This window comes from Ceratotherium simum, chromosome 17 (assembly GCF_057802395.1).
Source record: "Ceratotherium simum simum isolate JZ-2026a chromosome 17, ASM5780239v1, whole genome shotgun sequence".
Classification (NCBI taxonomy): Eukaryota; Metazoa; Chordata; class Mammalia; order Perissodactyla; family Rhinocerotidae; genus Ceratotherium; species Ceratotherium simum.
The window spans coordinates 39,188,484-39,211,260 of record NC_141916.1 but is presented as its reverse complement, the minus strand read 5'-3'; the positions used below and the strand labels follow the sequence as shown (position 1 = coordinate 39,211,260).

The window sequence follows — 22,777 nt, the reverse complement described above, 5'->3', positions numbered from 1 at the left end:
AGCTATTCTAAAATTTATATGGCAAAATCAAAGGAACTAGAATCATCAAAAAAAAATTTTAAGAATGCAAAGTTTTAAGCCTCACATTCCTTGATTTCCAGACTTACTATCAAGTTACAAGAACCAAGACAGTGTGATATTAGAAAAAGGACAGATATGTAAAACACACGACAGAGTCCGGAAATAGACCCATACATATATATATGTGGTTAATCAATTTTCAACAAACATGTCAAGTCAATTCAATGTAGGAAAGTTAGTCTTTTCCGTAAATTGTGCTGGAGCAATTGGACAGCCATATGCAAAAAAAAAAAAAAAAAGAATAAAAAAGCCTTGCCCCATACCTCACACCATATACAAAATGTCGCTTGAAATGGTCATGTACCTAAATGTAAACACAAAACCTGCGAAATTTCTAGAAAATATTTTTGATGTTGGGTTAGGCAAAAATTTCTTAGATAAAACACAAAAGGCACAAACCACAAAAGAAAAAGAAATGAATTAGACTTCATCAAAATTAAAAACTTCTGTTCCCCAAAAGACAGTGTTTAATGAATGAAAAATAAGCCAGACTGAAAGAAAAAAATTTTATCTAGAATTTATAAGAAACTCTCACAACTCAATTGACAGTTTGGTTGAGCACTGGGAACTGAAACTTGGCAGGCTTCCTTGGTCGGCGTGCGCATGGAAGAAATAAGACTACCTGCGGGAAGAATCCTGGAAACCTATGAAGGAGTCTTGGCCAGTTTGGCGTCATCACTGCAGACCAGCATCTTCTTCCACTATGTGGAACCCATTCCAACAGCGACACCATGTGGCAGTGAGAAGCAAATGCAACAGTACCAAATTGGTCCCTGTACTCTCGCAGGTTGGGTGTGAAAGCTGAACCTAAACTTTTGGGGACTGCATTGAGTCTCTAGAGTTCTTGGACAATTCTAGAAGTGGAGACGACCTCAAAGGTGGGAGATTCTGGATTTCTGCTAATTAGTTAGGTGGGTATTCAAAAAATTAATTAGAAAAGTAAAAGAGAAGTAACAGTTCTTGTACCTGAGCTTGTGAAGCATTTCCTATTAGATGTTACCATAAATAGCACAACTATATGGTAACTTTATATATCTCTGTAGTTTAAATTTATAAGAATTTGTATTCATTTTCTATTGCTACCATGACAAATTATCACAAACTTAGTGGCTAAAACAAGTTTATTATCTTACAGTTCCACAGGTCAGAGGTCTGATGGGGGTCTCAATAAAATCCAGGGCTCTGTTCCTTTCTGGAGGGTCTAGGGGAGAATCTATTTCCTTGCTCATTCGAGTTGGTGGCAAAATTTAGTCCCTTGCAGTCGTGGATCTGAGAACCCCGTTTCCTAGCTGGCTGTCAACTGAGGGCCATTCCTGGTGTCTAGAGGCCACCCACATTCCTCAGCTCGCAGCTCTCCTCTTCCTTCTTCAAAGCCAGCAGTGGCAGTTTGAGGCCACCTCTCTGGGAATCTCTCTGACTCGCTCTTCTCCCACCTCCCCCACTTTTAAGGATTCATGTGATTAGATTCTAGGACCCTCAAAGACAACCATGGATAATTTCCCCATCTTAAGGTCTCTAACTTGGATCACATCTGCAAAGTCCCACTTGTCATGTAAGGTTATATATTCACAGGTTCTGGGGATGAGGCTGTGGACATTTTTGGGGGCCATTACTCTGCCTACCTAGATATTTTTTTTTTAATAGTTAAAAATCTCATCTTAAAAATGTCTTGACTTTCCTACGGAGAAAAGCCACACTTTTTAGGATTGCATTTACCCAATCATTCATAACGTTTCCTTCTGCCTGGTTCCTTATTCCCCTCCATTCATCCTATACTAGATTTAACCCGGGGTCAAGGATGGGGTTTCAATAAATGTCCTGAAGCAGTGTGCAAAATTTCACATGTATGCTTATTTTTCTGGGTAAGTTCCAGAGTTTAGATCAGACTCTCACAGTACTCTGTGAAAGACCTTCCTCGGGGGGGGGGGGGGGGACCAACTACAAAAGTGTTTGTAAATAAGTGTGTTGCTTTCACACAACATACATTTTCATTTGCCCACATTTCTATGCATCTTGTTCCATGAGACTGGGTGATGTAGTGGAAAGAGGACAGGCTTTGGATTTCCCTTAGGTATCCGATTCAAGGTACAACTGGCTAAGTGGGGATGGCATTTATCTAATAAGAAATAATGAAGTGTATCAAGCTTGACAGGGAGCCACCAAGATGGGAGCAATTCAGGACATGTTAAGTTTGATGAACCATCAAGACAGCCAAAAAATCAAGGGGAGATCATCTTAGCCAAGGAAATCTAAGAAAGATAGTCATATTGTCCACAATAAAATTAAAAGTTTGGATATGATAAAAGCTACCATAATCTATGTGGATGGACAACAAAATAAGGGGAAATTTTGTCACACACATAGCAGATTATCTATCAACAAGAAAAAGTCAACCCTATAGAACAGAAATTAAATTTTCACAGAAAACTGCAAAATCAAATAAAAAATCACTTTATTCCTTTTAAACTTTTTTTTTATAATTTTTTATTTATTTTTCCCCCAAAGCCCCAGTAGATAGTTGTATGTCATAACTGCACATCCTTCTAGTTGCTGTATGTGGGACGCTGCCTCAGCATGGCCGGACAAGCGGTGCGTCGGTGCGCGCCCAGGATCCGAACCCGGGCTGCCAGTAGCGGAGCGCACGCACTTAACCGCTAAGCCACGGGGCCAGCCCAATCACTTTATTCCTAACAGCCAAAAATGTTGTCCATATGTGGATGCATAAGACCCTATTTACTTGGAAGGGGAAGTGGGCTGACTGCAAAGGGACACAGGGGAACTCTCTTGGGGGGATGGAAATGTTCCTTATCTTGGTTACACAATTGAATCTATTTGTCATAACTCCTTGAACTGTACACTTACAATAGATTAATTTTACTGAATGTAAATTATACCTCATTAGCATATTTTAATATGTAAAGATACATCCTACGTTATTAACATGGATTGGGAGGGATGTGATGGGGAAGAAGAGAAAGCCAGGCAAAAAGGTAAAAAATAAAACTATTCTATTTAAAAATTGTGTATATGATCCCATTTCTGCATTTATGAAAAATCATATCTGTATGCATAAAAGAGCTTGTCAGCAGGGCCGGCCCCGTGGCGTAGCGGTTAAGCACGCACGCTCCACTGCTGGCGGCCCGGGGTTCAGATCCCGGGCGCGCACCAATGCACCGCTTGTCAGGCCATGCTGAGGTGGCATCCCACATAAAGTGGAGGAAGATAGGCATGGATGTTAGCTCAGGGCCAGTCATCCTCAGCAAAAAGAGGAGGATTGGCATGGACGTTAGCTCAGGGCTGATATTCCTCACACACACACAAAAAAAGCTTGTCAACTCTCCAATACTGCAACACTGCAATCCAATATTTGTATCCTTGGCGTCTTCAAACTCGGGCAGAGCAGGCAATGGAAGCCAGATGGTTAACAGATTGTCAAAGAGGAGGAGGGGGAGGAGGAGGGAGACTGTAGCAAATTAACAGTGTTGGTTAAATTGTGTAGTTTACCTTTGGGGCAGCAATGAAGAATGAAAGAGCTATGAGGTATTCTGTAAATATTATAACTGGCCTCAGGATATTTCCAGGACTAAGTCCCAGCCTGTCTGTTTAAAATGATCCTGTTCCTGAGGGAATTCACACATAGGGAACAGCAGCAGCTCTTGGACAAACACAGGGTGACATCCGCTTTTCTGGAAGAAGCCAGTCTTGGCATGGGCTGACTGTGCCTCACAGGTAGCCCACAGGAGCAAACGGCCCGTGTGAGCAGACAGACAGCGAGGCTGAGCGGTGAAGGAAACTCCAGCTTTTCTGGAAATCAGCCTGGGCCTCTGTTGAGTATACAACTGTTCATACCAAAATGAAAATACTGCCACCCCGCTAGTTTTAATAATTAGTAATAATGTATATGCACAGAATACAGCACGAAACATGTACTCAAGGAGTGATAGTTATATTATTATTCCTCTGCCTAGACAGGACTCTGAAACATACCAGGCAATCACAAAACAGCTGTTGGATGGATAAACAGACAGATGAATGGATGGGTGGATGAAAAAACCTATGAACAAATAGTTAATTCCAGTGAACGCCTATTTTTCCCGAACAGAGCTTAAACATCATTTCCTTGGGGAAGCTACCTTCATCCCAAGCTACACTCACTTTCTCACTTCACATTGCAGGTTTCAGAGCCAGACTGCCTGTGCTTGAATCTCAGCTCCACTACCCACTGCACCTTCGGGCAAATCACAAACTCTACTCAGCCTCCTCAACTATAAAACGGGGCTTAACCACAGGATCTACCTCACAGAGTTCCTGTAAAGATTAAAAGGGTTAACACAAAAATATATTTATTAGACTGCCTGGCACACAGTAAGCATTTAATAAACATGAGCAACTGTTATAATACTACATACCACATTTGACAAATTATTTACTTGTGGAGCCACTGAAAATAAGGTCCATGAGAGCAGGAACTTAGGTGTGTCCTGTGACTGTGCCCTGGGATCTAGCAGGCATTCAATAAACGGTTGTTGAATGCATACCTACCTACCAAAGTGCCACAATTACGCATATATTATTTTTTTCCCCCAAATTAAGAAGAGGGCCTTGCAAACAGTACACGCACGAGAGAAGTTTGTTGATGAAGAAATGAATGGAGATGAGCAGATGGAAAGTGATTTCAGACTTCTGGCGGTACTACATCAAGGAGGCAAAAAAGTGATTTACGAATATTTCAGTTCATCTTTATAAACTTTTTATTTGAAAAATAAAATTATAAACAAAATACAGAAAAATATTGACACCTGTGACAACAAGGAAATGACTCCTAATCTTTAGAGCAGTTTGTTATCGTGGAAGAACAAAACCATGAGTTTTATAAAGAAATTTTACTGTGCAAAGGAGGAATGTACTTTTTAAGTTCATTTATAATAGGTATTGGGCATTGACCAAAAAAGTATTTCTATGTATACATTCAACATTTTGTAACATATTTACACTCAAGTTACATTTTCAAATTCTATGCCAAATACAGTCTAATTCACCATCAAAAATCCCTACATTACTAGAATTCTGCTTATTTGATAGTACAGTATGATTTTATTAGAAAATAATTTTATGTTCCTACTAGATCAATGAGATTTCAACAAAATTCACTGACCGTTTCTTCCCAGTTGAAGTCAAGCCTCTTCTAGACAAATTAAACACTAACTGAAATGTGGCCAGTAACAGAGTTATAGTAATTTTTTTCCTCCCTCCTTAGAGACCTTATTAAAACTTTGAATGGAAGGACACTGGCTCTGATAAATTACTTCCCCTTTTATAGTAGTTAGGACATATTATGGATATAAGTTGCAGAATTTTCACTTGTTTTGCTGAAGCACTTTTCCCTTTCAGTTGTTACCAAATTCCTCACCAAAATAAAACACATTAAGAAACCCACAGAGTTTTCTGAAAACTTTTCTTCATTTTCCCCACACATTTCCCAAATCAGATAATTTATTCATTAACAATTTGTGAATTTGTTGCTTAGTTTTTCTAAATTACACTAGGGTAGCTATCCTCATTTCCTGATAATCTTACCATTTCATTTTTTAAATTATGATTTTATTAAAATCAACATAAATTACAAAAAGCTTTCATCTTTGCTATGGTTCTCTGAGAAATTTATCTGAACTTACTGAAGGGTCGAGATTCCACGGGGTCTGTCCATCTAGGCTTGGCAAACAATTGTCCAGATTTGAAAATTCTATGCCTCTAAGAGATTCCAGAAAAATCAAATCTATCCACAATTCTTTCTTAATTATCTCCAATTAAGTTCATTTTTTAAAGTGTAGTAAGATAATTAATGACAAAACAATGGAGACAGATGACTTTCATTTAGTTGAGCTCTTTCCTTCTCACTTTCTTCAGGTTGTAACTTCTCCTCCAGTACAGGATGGCTGGCAGTTGGCAGTGGGCTGCTGAGTTGACACCACTTCCAACTCAGATTCACGAACAAAAACCACTGCATCACCACTTACGTTTATAAGACATTGTGCCTATGAGAACAACAGGACGTGTTCGGTCACAAACTCAACAATATGCTCATATTCTTCTGTTATATCAGGGGCAGTGCTATACAGCTGAAAAAGCACAGGCTTATAAGTCATTAGAGAAAAGACAGACAACCCAATAGAAAAAATGAAGGCAATTCACAGCAAAGAAAACTGAGAAAAACCCATTAATACAGTTATTTAATTTTTTTTTTTTACAGGGAAAGATTCGCCCTTAGCTAACATCTATTGCCAATCTTCCTCTTTTTTTTTCCTCCTCCCCAAAGCCCCAGTGCACGGCTGTATATCCTAGTTGTAAGTCATCTGCGTTTTTCTATGTGAGCCGCCCCCGCAGCATGGCAACTGACAGATGGGTGGTACGGGAGGGAAGTGAACCCGGCCTGCTGAAGCGGTGAGCAACGAACTTGAACCACTAGTTCATCAGGGCTGGCTCACAGTTATTTAATTTTTTAAAGGAATCTTTAACAACTTTTTTTTTTAATAATTTTTTATTTATTTATTTTTTTCCCCCAAAGCCCCAGTAGATAGTTGTATGTCATAGCTGCACATCCCTCTAGTTGCTGTACGTGGGACGCGGCCTCAGCATAGCCGGAGAAGTGGTGCGTCGGTGTGCGCCCGGGATCCGAACCCGGGCCGCCAGCAGTGGAGCACGTGCACCCAACCGCCAAGCCACGGGGCCGGCCCATGGAATCGTTAACAATTTTAAGTGAGTTATTATGTTAACAAAACTGATAAAAGAAATTTACCCTAAAATTTAACCTAAGCAACACTTCTTTGCCCCTATTAACAGAATTATATTAATTAATAGACATAAACAAATAGTGTAGTCCCATCATGGCAGTTAGAACTGGACAGCATCATAGTCCAAACTAGACGGCGTCTAACTCTCCTCAGTTAGCCATCACTGTACAGTCAAGCATTGCCTAATGACAGGGATATGTTGTGAGAAATGTGTCGTTAGGTGATTTCATTGTTGTGTGAACATCACAGAGTGTACTGAAGAGGAACAAAATTTGCCGCCCCAAAGTGTGTCTCTTTAACATGAGGATTATTTTAGGCTAATGATTTTTAAGAAACAAAAGACTCACCAAGTTTTTCTTGTTACCTTCCCCTTAACCACCTAAAAGAATTCAGATTAAAAAACCTGTCTCAGGAAGTGAGCGATCATGTCAGCATAACATGAACTAGGTGGTAGACAGGAAGGAACCTCGAAAAGCCTATTTGTTGGGCTCCCCTATGTGGTCTTCTGTTTCTGTGTGGCCAAACACTTGTTTTCCAAAAGTTTGCTCCTTTTCACCTACCTGTGAATTGCCTTCCTTCCCTTTGAAGTCCCTGACTCTCCCCACCCCAACATCTTTTGTCTTTGGCTGAGGATATTTAAAGTGAGGGCTTCGGCCATTTTTGGCGAGTTACTCAGTTTTCCTGGGTTTCTCCCATGTATACGTGTTATTAAACTTTTGTTTGTTTTTCTCCTGTTAATCTGTCACGTGTCAATTTAATGCTTAGACCGGCCAGAAGAAACTAGAAGGGTAGAGGAAAATTTCTTCCCCTCCCACAGCACTTACACAAACTAGATGGTTTAGCCTACTACTCATGTAGGATATATGGTACTAATCTTATGGGACCCCTGTCGTATATGTGGTCCGTCACTGACCAAAATGTCGTTATGTGGCATATGACTGTATTCCAAAGACTTACCAAGAAGATGGTGGAGACAGTAACTTAGAAGGAAAACTTCCAGGGGTACTTAAGAATAATAACTAGTCACCTGGGATGTAAAAACAGCATCTGACCTATGTATGACCATAGTTAATAATACAGTCATTAAAACATGTTTTAAGAATCTAGAATCAAAGACCTCTGAAGAGCAATTCTCTTTTGGGAGGGAGGGTGGAGGTGGGAAGACCATGGGAGAAATTCAAATGTTCCCCTGTCAGAGATTTTTAACTACATCTCACCTGGTTTTTATTTGGATTCTCCATGAAGACACACTGCTTCATTATGTAGGAGACAACAGCATTCCCTCCTAACGCAGCGACATGGGCTCTCACCATTGCAAACACTTCAGCAATGAAAGCATGGAGAAACCCACTGACCCCTCCTTCCTAAATAACACCACACAAGAAAATCAAACTATACGCATTTGTACATGAATGTATATAACATGTCAAAGAATATGTACTAAACATCTTAAATAATCTTAATATAACGGTTGATAATTTTAATTTCCTTCATAATGGGGATTTGTTGCATAAATGAACAAACCAACCAACCTTTACTGAACACAAGTCTATGACATAGATTACTGTGCCTTACTTTACAGATGATGAAATTGAAGCTCAGAGAACCTGTAACATGCCCATGACTAGCTACAGTCACACAGCTAGTAAATAAATGGCAGGGCAAGGATTCACATTGCTCCTCCACCTTCAACATCTCCCTCTAACAAATCGTTCCCATCATCATTCAAATAAATTAATGGTAAATATAAACAACGAAACTTCCCTGCTATCCACATCTTCCCTTCTGAACCATGTTCCAGTCACACTTGCCTTATTGTTTTTCAGAGGGAGAAAACAATAGAGCTAAATTATATAAACTATCCTCATAGACATCTATCTATAATACAGTCCCCTACTATTTCTAAATGTAAACCTTTAAAAATTGCTGCTTAAATATATCTCAGGCAAATAACTACTGAGAAAACGAAGCTATTTTAAACCTAGTTGCTATATGAAATTTGGTAAGTATAATCTAGAATAAATCCAGACAGGTTAATGAAAAAAATTGTGTGTGTGTGTTACTTCTGGCAAAAAATAACACTTTGAAACTTGTTTGTTTTGTTACTAACATCTTCAATCAGAGAAAATTCACAATGAACAAACAATGAAATAACACGTATACAATTACCTCACGAAGAGAAGTGGTTTCCCGAATAAAAAACATGTTAATTATCCCAAGATATTTAGTTATTTTTGCTCCAGGAATGAAAGAAAGAGGCGTCATCTTAACAACCCCAACTGTAGAATTTGCACAAGGTGGGGCAGAACGATTCCGGAAATTTCCTTCACCCATTGGACTTGCTTTTTCAACTGTCACAGCTAAAATGAGAGGAAGAAGAGAAAGCGTCAAGATCAGATGCTGGTAACCCAATTATTCCCTAAGGTTTCCAAATAAGTGGTGACAACATTCAGCTCTCTGTGAGGCTAAGCCATGTCACGAAAGAAAAGAAATTCTCATGCACTGCATGCAATTAAAAACAGAGAAAGAAAAACATAAGAGGAGATGCTGGAATGGAATTCTTTTGGAAGAAAAATGGCATTCCTGCAAAAGAAAATGTAGATGCAGTGTAGCTACACACACAATGACCGTTATAGAGTGAAGAAAAAGAAAAAGCAGTCGAGCATTACAAATTATCTGCTGTAGGAACAAATTACTACAAAGAGAGTGTGAAAGTTGTTATATGTCCCAGTGCAGTTTTTTCCATCTTTTTCAGACGACTTCATCATTGTCAACTTGTAGATAAACCTTATGTTAACTAGTTGTAATAGATTTCTTTTCTAAACCTTTTTGATCAAATTCATAATTTTAAAAACTTAACAAATGACTCTGGCTGTCTAAAAGTTGTTTATAAAATAACGTAAGTAATAATAGCTACTGCTTATCAAATAACTACTATAAGCCAGACGTATATATATCTAATCCTTACGACAACCCAGCAACATAGGTATTATTATCCCCATTTTACACATGAGGAAACTGAAGCTCAGAGAAGTTAAATAATTTGCCCAAGGTCACACAGCTATTAAAAATGGCACTTCTAGGATTCAGAACCAGATCTGGCCGGTTCCATATCCTATGATCTTTCCTCTAAAACACAGTTCCTTCCCTTTTAATGTACTGTAAACTCTTTCACTCAAACACATTTACCTCCAAGTCTACCAAAACACATGGAGTATAAAAAACACATAAGCAATGATTCTGATTCTAGCCATGAGATAAGGGTTATCTACTTCCTCTCCGGAAATCCCTCATTCTTTTAGCCCTCTGGATATCACCCTCAGTAGACTGACATGCCATATACTGCACAGTACCTTGGGTCCTGGAAGAGTGTCTCTTCAATAAGATGGCTCATAATTTCCTTCCATTAGAAGGACATAATATCTATTTATATACTTTTAAGAATACCTTTGCAAAAAGTAAAATTTTAAAAACACAATTCTACAGTTAAAATTAACAAATCTGAAGGCCCTTCAGTAACTTCTACTAAGTGACCATTAGAGTCTGCAGCTTTCACACTCCAGCACACGACTGATTGGCAATGTTATTGCTGGGAGTGAGTTCTAGCCTTCACCACCGGGCAATCAGGGATGTGCTTCTCAGGTCATAACATGGTAGAAACATCCGCCTACTTGTCTTCATCGAGCCGCGCCTTATGGTCTGAGCTTTCAGTTTAATGAGCTCTATCCAGCCGCTGCATCTGTCTGCAAAGGAACTGTAATCAACTGACGCTGCTGAAAACACAGACAGAACACAAGAGAAAAAACAAAGAATATGGATGGCGTCTCTTACTCGTCATAATACTCCCTCCGATGACGTAATGTAACTGTAACTTAGCAAAAGAACGGTCCTTTTCAAGTCAGATAAGAGAGACGGTAAAGAGTCAAGCTTTAGACACTGATGTGTCCAAAACCAAGTTCTCGGTCAGCTGGCTGAGCGTTTCTGGTGGTGTCACAGTGGTGTTCGCTCTCATGGGGAAGAGAAGCGGGCTCTAACAGAAACGTCAGTGAAAGGACCATACGCTGTGTTTTAACTTTATTTCCCATTCTTTTTACTTCACAACGTTTTAGCTGCTTACAGTTCAGGACTTTAATTTACAATCAAATCTTTGTGAATAATTCCCTTCCCTATTTTTACCCTAAAATCAAAAGTAAAAATAATGAGAATCAAATGTGGAAAAACACATGAAAAAAAAATCACCAGTTGACTTATCTTTTATTAAAATACCTTCTTTCTACCATTAGTATCAAGAAAGCCAAAGGGTCATTTTTTTCAATATTCTGTTTCCACGCCTGATTGGCACCAAAGCTTCTGATAATATGGGGTGGGGGTGGGGAGGTTCACAAGTTCTCTTTTTAAAAAGAATAACTTTTATTGCTATTAAGCTAAAAAAATTAAAGAGCTAAAATTTTATTTTTAGAAACTGGGAAACTATTAAAATGCTAAAAAATTGAAATATTAGTTTAATAAATATTTTTAAGACACATTCTAACTACAATAAAGCCACATTTTGGTGTCTATTCCATTGTCCAGTGCATTTCTCCGATGTCTGTATGTTTAAAATTTCACACCTTTGGTGACTATTTGCTTAATTAGACAAACTCACCTCTCTGTGCAGCTGGTATACCTGAGTTAGAACTTGCACTCTCCAGGTGTTCTAATAAGACAATATGAACAACATTAGCTTGGATGCTAAGTACAAGCCAATATCTCTTCTTTGCTGTTTGTTAATACGCTCTATAAGCCAGATGAACAGAAGGAAATCTTTATGGCTTCATTATAAAAGCAAACCAAACAGAAGTATTTAGGTTTAAAAGGCAGTTTCTATTGAAATATGAAATCTAGCTCAGTTAACGAATACCATGCCAAGGAAGACTACTTGTTACTATAACACAAAAAGAGTTTCAGAAACTTTATAGACATATGAAAATGTAAACACAGTGACAAATGTTAGTAGGATGAAAGCAAGATGTGAGAAAACTGAGCAAAGAAGAGGGTCAATGTATTGGGGAGAAAATCTGAAATGAAACACGGAAGGGAAATACTTGTGGGGGCAAGAGCCAGTAAGATTAAAAATTGCAGACAAGGCAATGACCTATGTCTCACAGATAAACACAAGCTGCTTACTAGCTGTACCCTCCCCTCACCACCAACCCCTTCATTCAAGGACTTAACTAGCAATAGCTCTCTCTGGTGGTATTAAGACTTGGAGGAACTAAAAAGTGACCTCTCCACAGAAATAACCAAGAATCCCAAACTAGAATCACTCCCTTTCCAGTAACCTCATAAAAGTAGCATCCAGAATTTTCCCTGATATTTTATATTTTTATTATATATATTTAAGGTATTCTACAAATTTAAACAGTACCACTATAAAACAACTTCAGAATCTATTTCTAATGTTCAGGCTCCACCCACACTAGCATATTTGAATTTTTGTTTCAAAGAATTTTATAACTGAAAGAACAGGGTTGCCACATTAGAAATAACTCATAAAAAACCTTGAGAATAATCTAGGTCAGCCAGTTTTTAAAACATTTATAAACTAAGTAAATACATATTTTTTTCTCTGCCTAATGTGTTGATCTTCTGGTAATATCCTTAAATTAATAAGTTATACTTGTCAAAAATAAGATTTGTACAGAACGTTTCTGCTAACTGGGTGCAATGGAAGTCTGTCTCACACCCCATCTCCATTTTTATACGGCAAGTGACCACTAAGCTAGTAGTGGAGAGTATACAGTGGTTGATATTCCTCTTACAATATAGAGCTGTTGAATGAAAGGGATCACTAGGCAGGGTCCACACAACGACGGCGAGGGTACCATGCTGTGGACATGCTCTGACCATCATGCCCTCAGACTGCAGATCTACATAGGGAGAGTCCTTCTGATTCAGGATCCTGAGAGGCAAGAGATGGAACCTACAAGACCAGAACAGAACTGACATTCAGAGGTTTATCAGACCTCTAGGGACAGCTCAGCACCAAAACAGACTCAGTGCAGAAGCTGGGAGAGCAAACGGCCTACCCCAGGCTTACACATCCCAGGAGGGTCCCAGGGCTCTCCTGTGCTGTATCAGACTTGGTGGGTATAGACTTACAGAAAATATAGTCAGCATCAGGAATTCTGTGAAAGTTTTAAAAATGCTGGGATGGGGGGAAAAGCTAAAAAAAAAAAAAAAAGTGAAAATTACTAAAAGAAAATTATCTTCTATACCTCAATATTATCTGGGTAATATGGAATTCCCCAGTAGCAACTGTATATAATTTAATGGCAAATGCCCAGAAAAAGAGCTTAAACATGTAGAAAGTATCTGTTCCCATCTCTAAACACATCAAGTGAAGAAAACAAAGGTACACAATGATCTGTAAAATATTTGTTTTTAAAAAAAGGATAGAGTATCTTTGCAAAGACAGACCATAAGCTGTTAAGGGTAGCTGCTTCTTGGGAAGGGAATGAAGAGAGAAGGGAGCTTTACTTTGGACTCGATGATTTTTTTGTAGGATCTGAATTTTTCACCATGTACATTTATCACTTTTCCCCCAAAAATTTACAAAGGGTGGAGAAGAAGAGAAGGAAAAGAGTGAGGGAAAATGTTTATTCCCTGCCCTCAAATATGAATGTATTTGAATTAAAATCTGAAAAAAACAAAGTTTTTAAATTGGAGGCATGTTTAAGGGAAAGTTTGAGGGACAAGATTTTTGATCTCACTTAGGGAGAGCAGGTTCATTTTCTAACATGACTGCTATGATCTAAATTTTTCTCTCAGAGAAAAGGCCCAAGATGAGCTGGTCCTGAAGCAGATGGGCATCGGCACCTCGGACTGGTGTGAATACCTCAACTATCTAATGGTCTCAGACTCTCAGATCTCTGCTCCTTCTGATCACCGTCTGGCTTCCCAGGTAACAGGCTTTTCAAAAGGGGAGGTACTGCAGATATAAGCCACCTGGCTCAGTGACAGATTAGTAATTCTGGTTAAAAAGAAATAAACAAATGCATATGCAATCTCTAAGCCAATACTGAAAAAAGACAACATATTTCATATTCAGGGCAGAAATCTTACTAAAAGTCTTTCGGGCTTTGTTGAGGAGCTAATGCTCAGTGTGGGCCATTTGTATATCTACACGGACGAGTTCGGACAAACACTTCTTATGTTAGGTCCCCATTCTAGCTGCAAAGAGAGTCTCAACCAAGCCACACAGCAGCCCACTTCTCTTACGATTTCCTTTCCCAATGAATACAAGAAAAAGATTACTTTGCTTTTTAAAAAAGTCACCAGTAAGTGATAACCCTGTCATGGACCCCAGAAGGTTAGTGAGGCAAACAGAACATATGGTTTTATTATTCTCTTACTAGACTCTAGCAATATTTAACAATTCTAGCACGTGGGGAAGGGGACTAACTTTAAAAGCAGTTTAGTGGAAATGAGCATATTCATGACAAAAAGAAAAAAAATGTGGCAAGGAATCCCCCTCCCTCCATTATCCATGGTCCAATGCTTCTGAAGTTTGAGACCTCTCCACTCTCCTAAACCATTTGTCATAACCAACAATAAAGGTATCAGCTATGATAAAGTTCTACACTGATCACTAACTCTTCTGACAACTTATTCACTTCGTATCATTAGAATTTACAGATCATCTTTGTTCTGAATACAGTCACGCGACACATAACGACATTTCAGTCAATGACGGATCACATATACAGCAGTGATCCCATAAGATTAGTACCATATAGTCTAGGTGTGTAGTAGGCTATACCACCTAGGTTTGTGTAAGTACACTCTATGATGTTCACACAACGAAATCACCTAATGATGAATTTCTCAGAACATATCCTCATTGTTAAGTGACGGCATGACTGTAATTAAAAAATATTTGAGGGCCAGCCCCAGTGGCCTAGGGGTTAAGCTCCGCACACTCTGCTTCGGCAACCCAGGTTCGGTTCCCGGGCGTGGACATACACCACTCATCTGTCAGGAGCCATGTAGTGGCAGCGGCTCACGTACAAAAAGAGGAAGATGGGCAGTGGATATTAGCTCAGGGAGAATCTTCCTCCACAAAAAAAAAAAAAAAAAATTTTTTTAAAGAACATCTTATCTGGTCATCTTAAGAAAATTACTAAAACTTAAAAAATTCCTGCGAATTCTGAAAAGATTCTCTGGTAGATTAAAATATATACAATCTGGGGGCCAGCCCCGTGGCTTAGCAGTTAAGTGCGTGCGCTCCGCTGCTGGCGGCCTGGGTTCGGATCCCAGGCACGCACCGATGCACTACTTGTCAGGCCACGCTCTGGCAGCATCCCATGTAAAGTGGAGGAAGACAGGCATGAATGTTAGCCTAGGGCCAGTATTCCTCAGCAAAAAAAGAGGAGGATTGGCATGGATGTTAGCTCAGGGCTGATCTTCCTCACCAAAAAAATATATATATATATACAATCTGGCGTCTTTAAAATTTATGCTTTATTTTCCTATTTAAACATTCTCAGTTCTAAGTTATTATGATTAAAATTTGGTTTTATGTCCCTTTAGGCATTTTCATCCATCTATAATGCATTGATTAGCTATGTCCTATAACTATAAAATCTGGCTTAATGACTGAGTTAGACAAATGACGTACATAAACATTCAGAATAAACTTTGTCCATAATGGTATTCAAATATTGGTGGATTGATAATGTATTGCCATATTATAGTTAAAAATTACTAAGGCATAGAGAAAGATATAAATAGCTTCAATTTGGATAGTCTACTAGGGAAAAAAACTTCAACTACAATACACAGGTAATACATACATTAGATGACACAGACAATTAGCCTCTCTGTTTGGGTCATCAAAGCTTCCAACTAAAGGTGTACAACATCCTAAACACTTGTCTGTCTTCTTCAGTCCCCATCAGTTTTCCTGTCTCTGTTTCCAGGCGTCCACTCCTCCTCTCACTCCCATTCTTTATATCTTCTCTTCCAAATAATCCCTGTCTTCTGTCAGTAACCCAATTCAATTTTCTTTGCTTTTTACTCCCTCTTCCTCTGATTCTGGATTTCACTGTCCTCAAGCTGCCTTGAAGAAGCTAAGATTCCTTATCCCTACTTCTCCATCATCCTGCTTCCTTCCTTCCTTCCCATTTCTTGGATAAGTTTTTCATACATTTCCCACTCTTCAGTTTCTATTTTCCTCTCATTCTCCTTCCCCTCAGCATCTCTCTCCTTTCAAGACCTCCCATTGTTTGTGGAGGCCATCATTAACGTGGAGAACTTTAGTGTTTCTTATTGTTGCTACCATTTGGTCATAGGACTAAACACAATAAAACAAGAGAGAGACAGAGAAAACAGACGTGCAATGAATTGTTAATATGTAAAGATATTTTTAGTTAGTATAAAGAATTATATATACTTGTAAGAATTCAGAATCACAAGTTGGCAGGAAAAAATAAAAGCTAACTTGTAGTTTTTATAGATTTATATTCCTAATTGCTAGTTTAAAATAATGTAAGGCAAGTCATTATAATTTAAAAAGTTAAACTATCTTTTAAAATCAAATTTGGTTTAACAAAAAGTAACACTTAGAGCCTACAATAAAAATAAAGATAAAAAACTTCAAATGTGTTAGCTAATTATGGACTACAATATATTGAGGGTATAAGCCAACTTGTTTTCCTTTATACTGAAATCCAGAATTTGACCTACGCTTGTCACATCAGTCAGCAGCTGCTCAACGAAAAGAATACTCCTGCCAGCCTACAGCTTATGCCATTGAGTATGAGGACATCACTCCAGCATAAAGCAAAATGAAAGCAGGAACAAGCTGGGTACAAAAAACTTTTCTTCTATACAGTTTCATTCAACAGTATATAAAAACCAAAATTTCCTTAATGAAGCCTTTTTAAAGCCTTAAACTCTGAGAATTTTAATGAAAACTATTATCTTATTATAGATTAGATTTATAAAGTATTTGAGATATATTTATAGGGGTATATGATTCACACACCTTTGTCTAATATAAATTCTTGAGCCCCACAATATGGTATCTAATATCTTGAGATTTAGGTCTTTAGACATGTATCTAAAGTAATATGCTAACCTTTTATAAAAATTACATGCATAAATTTTTTTTTTTTGAAATTAACTACAGTCTATGAGGAAAAATCATACTGATTCTTTTTTACTTTTCATCCAGATTATATTCACTCAGATTCCCCATTTTTACTATATTTGCTATATCTCTTTTTTCTCTATATATTGTTTTTAATGTCTCCTGAAAACCATTTCAGAGTAAAGTGGTAGATATTCAGAAAACTCAAGTATAGATATTAATGGTGAGGAAAAAACATTATGAAAGGGGTATATAAAATCTACGATAGCCATCTTTTTCTCTCATATGAAAACAATTTATGCTGATGCCACATCATCTATGTTCCTCGTAGTATGTATGCATCAAAGAATTTTGATGACCTTCATATGATACTGTCCTTTAAGAAACCACTCAGGCTCAGCACCTTTTAGTCCTTCAAATCAGAAAAATCAAGATAACTAGCAAGGTAACACCAAACCAACCATAAATTTGAGACAAACATCAAGCTATTTTGTTACTTTGAGAGACAAAACCAAACATAACTAAGGATGGAAGGAAAAAATTGAACACGGATGGACAATTCAGGCCCAGGCTTACTCTACACAGTGAATTAGGATACATGTAATTGAAGCATCTTTTCTTCACATAGTATTCACTCATTCTCAATGACATAAAAAGATAAGGAAAGGTTTATCTACAAGTGAAAAGATGGAAGTATTATTAAACGTACTGTGCATAGCTCTTGAAACTACTCTGTCAACATAAAAGGAAACTAAAAATTTTAATAAATCATCCTATTTGTCATAAGAACATAAAAAATAAATTAGAATTCAAAGTTTTCAGAATTAAAAAAAGAAAAAGCTCTATCAGCTTAGCTAACTGACCTAACAAAACTATAAAAACTATGTATTTATTTACTTAGAATCAGTAGTTGACTTTTAAGCCTCTTGTGGTTGCCTATAAGTAGAGAAGCTCTTTGAGCATTTATTCCTAACACTCTTACCTTTCTCTCTCTTGCCTGTCGCCTCTAAATTGCTAAGCTTAACTTTTTCCAAATATTTCTGTTCTCTATTTAAAGCTTTCATGTTACGATGCTCATTTACACTGATGTTAAAATGTTCTATTACTACGTTCTTCAGACATTTTCAAAACTCATCCTATCCTCAAATCTTCTAAAATACTTTGAGATCACTTTTTCAAATATATTTAGTATAGCCCACGACCTCCTGAAAAGACTTGAGGAAGCAAAGACAATAAATAAGCATGCGACACAAACCACAATTTACAAAACTATTCACGAAAAGGTACAGATAAACTGTGGAGTGTTTACTGATGATTTTAAAATGTAATATTCAAGGAAAAGCACGTAGGTTTTGCAGTTAAACACTTAGTACAAAAAGTTTTATATATATTAGTATTAGATGTGATGATACTGATCATTATGAAGATGATGATGGTGGTGATGATGATGATAAAGGTGGCATGATCTGCTTCAGTGGTTTTCAAACTTTTTGAAATCCTTCCTTCCAACAAAATCACACACTGTATAGAAAACCAATACATAAAAGCACACTGAATTGAAGCTGCTCTAGTTCAGAGGTAGGCGCCCAAAGACCTATCCTCTCACTCCCCCACCCTCCTCAGCTCCCTTCCTACTCTGCCTCCTGGAAGGCCATGAGGCACCTCTGAAGCAACTCTATGGCTTGGAAGAACAGAGTTTAAAAATTATTAGTTTAACTGATTTGAAGCTACTGGGAAATTTTTAATTTAACTTAAATTAACAGAAGCTCAGTATGACTTCAGGCATAATTTAGCTTTTATGTTTTTAAAGAACCATGAACTATAGGAACCCAAGGAATCAGAGAATTTTAAAGACTAGAGAGAATCTTAATCTTTGCGCATTTTACAGATGAGGAACTGAGGCTTAACTGGCTTAATCAGAAGTTAATTGGCCCAAGTTCTCAGACTTTATCAGCAGCAGAACTGAGAGGAGAACCCAGGTCTGTTGCTTTATTACTCCCTTATGGCCCCTCCCCATGCTCCCTCAATGAACTGCAAATATTTTAGGTATTGTTCAGATATGACTTATTCTACTCAAATTCTTCTTTCCTTGTCCCTCAGTTCACAGAGTATCATTTGTATAAAATATACTAATGATCACAATAAGCACTAGTTATAATCACCTTTGAAGACATTTTGAAAGGTACTGCAGAAACTGTAAGTTGTCAATATAGATATGGCCAACTTAGAGTTTAAATCTAATCTTCTGCAGAATTCAGTAGCTATTAACAACATGGTAAAATTGAGCTAATAGGGACTCCAAATCCACAAATATATACCCCTATAGATTAGCAACTCATCAAATATTTTTTGCTGTCAATTGGGTGTTTGGTTTTGGTTTTTTCCCCTCTGCCTCTCCCCTCCCTGCTTGCAGGGTAAGGATACATGAAATGATACCTAAAAGTGGTTTGGAACTAACCCTGTGTTAAATATAAGTTTCTGTATAAAGTAGGTGTTTTTTTTTTTTTTTAATTCTGTCTAGTCAGTTCAAGGAAGATCTTGACAGTTCTGCTTTTTGTTCTGGAAGCTATATTTAATTCATAAATCTGATCTCAGATTATCTTTGGATTTGATTTTTCCTCTCTATTCTTTCAAGGAATTGAGGTATGCTAAAATTCTCTATGGAGTTCTAAATTAGAATTTTAACTTAGACAAAAAGGAAAGGGGACCACAGTTACCAAGTTAGAAAGCTCAAAATCTGAAAGTAGCTTATCTGTTCATCTTGAAAATATGAGACAGGATCTTTATCTACATAGATAAGCCTTGTACTGATTTAGTAAAGACTCTATTGACATATACGCAATGTAAATATAAAACTATTCTGTATTATAACTAATTTGGTTATAAATTATAAAGATAAAAATTGACAAGTTGAAATCATAAAATAATTTCACTTATATTATAAAACATAAAAATTAGAAAAGCTAATTTGATTTTAAATAACAAATGCATCATTTCTCAGAATAAAAAATTTCGGAAAAAATACAAACTACATTTATTATGTATGTAATGCTATGAAATAAGGTACAGCAATTCTGGAGATTTTTATAATAAAAACTGCACTGAAATCAGAAAAGAAATGGAAAAAACTACCTCCCATTTTTCTCCAAAGATTGTACAGATCTAAGCAGATTTACTGCTATTGAGTTAAAGGACAATTATTTTGCATTTGAAAAAAATGGCAGCATCCTGTAAGTACATAACAATGTTCCTCAATTACAAACCAGGCACCCAAAAGACAGAGAGCTCATCCCTTTCTCAGTTGCACTACCCCCACCCAAAACCTCTCCACATATCTTTTGAAGAAAATAAGTATTACATTGTCTAGGAAAATACAAAAATTTTTGTAAAGGTTCGATTGTTGCTGGAAAAAAATTTACCAAATATAATATAAATATCAAATATACCATGTGTGAATAGTTACTTTGGGAAATCCAAACCTCTGAAAATAAAACTTAATACATTTGAGAATGAAGACGGGTATATCATACGAAAAATCACCTTATTAATTTATGATGAGATTACTTCAGAAATTAAAATGAGAGGAACATTACTCTTTCCCCTTCATGAACATGAAGAAAGCTACAATGACGGAAAGAAGAAGAAATCTTCATCTCAAGAGTAAGGAACATTGCCTACAATGAGGAAGCAAGTGAAAGGAACCAGACATTAGGATGTGTGTTTGCATTTCCCTTGCTTAACCAACCTTTAGCAGGTGGAAAAGGATGAGAAGGAAGTGAATCTGAACAGAGTTCCAGTGGAAACTGCAGAAGTTCTTCATTATCTGTAGAGGCTTAAGAGGCAAGAAAAACACTAGTTATTCAGTAATGATCTATTATTAATTTTTTAAAAATTAAGAATCTGGGATAACATACGTTATTTTCCCCAACCCAGTTTATTCTAGTTATTTTCGCCTTGGTTTCTCCCCTGGGAACCCTTCACTTGCATGATGTTTTTAGAGTGGTGCTATCTTCCCTGGTAGGATTGTTGTGAGATTTAGAAAGGATAATGTGTGTCAATCGCTTAGCACAGTGCCTTGCGAATAATAAGCACTCAATAATTATTATTATTATCCTACTCTTTGTACCATACTAGTTTCTACGATACTTAAACCAGTTATTATCTTTTTTGATAAATATCTGAACACGTAATCATTTAATACATCTCTCTATTTCACATAAATTCAATGCTATACATGCGGAATGTAACCAACTTTAAAAAATTTTAGGGCCGGCCCCGTGGCTTAGCGGTTAAGTGCGTGCGCTCCGATGCAGGCTGCCCGGGTTCGGATCCCGGGCGCGCACAGACGCACTGCTTCTCTGGCCATGCTGAGGCCGCGTCCCACATACAGCAACTAGAAGAATGTGCAAAACTATGACTTACAACTATCGCCTGGGGCTTTAGGGGGGAAAAAAAAAAAAAAAAAAAAATTTTAGACCAATGATGAGTATTTTATTTAGCCAAATATACTATTTCCCTCTCCTTTATTTCAGAACACATAAATGGTTTCTAATAATTTGGGTTTCTTTGGAATATATTAAGAATGGCACTTCTTAAATTTTACTGGATAAAGGACAACTCTGAGAATCTGCTGAATATTATGGGAACTTTCCTGAGAAAAATACATGATGCATTAGTAGGTTCTCAAATGCCTTAAGGACCTCCCCAGAGATGTTGGATAGGAAGCTCTAAATTACTGCATAATTAACATGCTATAATCTAAGTCTAAAAAACAGAAGCATTCTCTATGTAAAAACTAGTCAACTACTTATTCATGTGTGAAAAATATCAAGCCAGTCACCTGCTTATCCACACAGCTATCCTGACAAAAATAAACAGAAAAGTAGCAGTATCTCGTCAAGAAACAAGTCGTTTATTTAATCTACCGATCCTCTATATGTTATCGCTGAACTATAACTTAGACAAACATGAACTATGCTCCCACCCACCACAGGTTTACCTCTTTGCAATGACTTCTCGACATGTATTTTTGTGGTCTGTAAAGCCTGATTTTTGTCAAAAGTTATTGCAACTGCTGTGACTGTAACCTAGAATCACAGGAGCAATATGATTAGCAAAATAATCATTTCCAAAATAAGTTTCTTACAAATCTTTTTCAGTACCATAGAACAATTTACACTAAATGGCTAATTTGCCTCTCCTCGTTAAGATTCTCAACCAGAGTAACACATAAACTCAGACATTCAGACTACAGCTAAGTCCAACATGTATACCTAAACCTAGATATTCCAGACAGAGCTCCAGAACTTTCTCTAAAAGATGGGGACTGAAGAAACGCTCTGAGGTACACATCCCACTATGCGTATATATACATATATATGCTGGAGCACACATGTGATTCCACCTTCAGATAACTAGAGTTCAGAAAAATGAAACATACATGGTCTGACTCATACTAATATGTTTAAAAATATTTTGAAGTGAAATAGTTTATACTTATTTAATAATGGCAAATTTATAACATTAAAACAGATCAGATAAAAGCTAAAAATCTTCTTAAATAATAGACTGAATCTTAATTACCTGAATTAATTCATCTTCAGGCAGAGATACTGTAAAATTTACATGGCAAAGGCAGCAGGGGATCATAGACCGTAGTTTAAAATACAGGCTCTACACAATAGAAAATATTAGTAACATCACTTCTTTTAATTTAAAAATTTATAAAAACTAATTTTTAATGCACATTATATTAAAATGGAAAATTTTAATA

At 37.1% G+C, this 22,777-nt stretch overlaps 1 protein-coding gene across 8 annotated transcripts in view; it reads right to left on the bottom strand.

The window, feature by feature from the left end:
* Window positions 1–4,814: 4,814 nt before the first annotated feature.
* Window positions 4,815–22,777, bottom strand: part of C2CD5 (C2 calcium dependent domain containing 5) — a 91,716-nt gene continuing 73,753 nt past the window's right edge. For 2 of the 8 annotated variants that reach the window (XM_087442683.1, XM_004435449.3), the window contains 8 exons: window positions 22,588–22,677; window positions 22,004–22,091; window positions 20,750–20,836; window positions 11,518–11,568; window positions 10,544–10,645; window positions 9,042–9,232; window positions 8,090–8,236; window positions 4,815–6,116 (listed from right to left, as the gene is read on the bottom strand). In XM_087442683.1, coding sequence (XP_087298809.1) covers window positions 5,985–6,116; window positions 8,090–8,236; window positions 9,042–9,232; window positions 10,544–10,645; window positions 11,518–11,568; window positions 20,750–20,836; window positions 22,004–22,091; window positions 22,588–22,677 — 888 coding nt within the window. In that variant the 3' untranslated portion in view covers window positions 4,815–5,984. The remainder of the gene's footprint in view (window positions 6,117–8,089; window positions 8,237–9,041; window positions 9,233–10,543; window positions 10,646–11,517; window positions 11,569–20,749; window positions 20,837–22,003; window positions 22,092–22,587; window positions 22,678–22,777) is intronic. The other 6 variants (XM_087442681.1, XM_087442684.1, XM_004435451.3 and 3 more) reach the window with 4 other exon arrangements.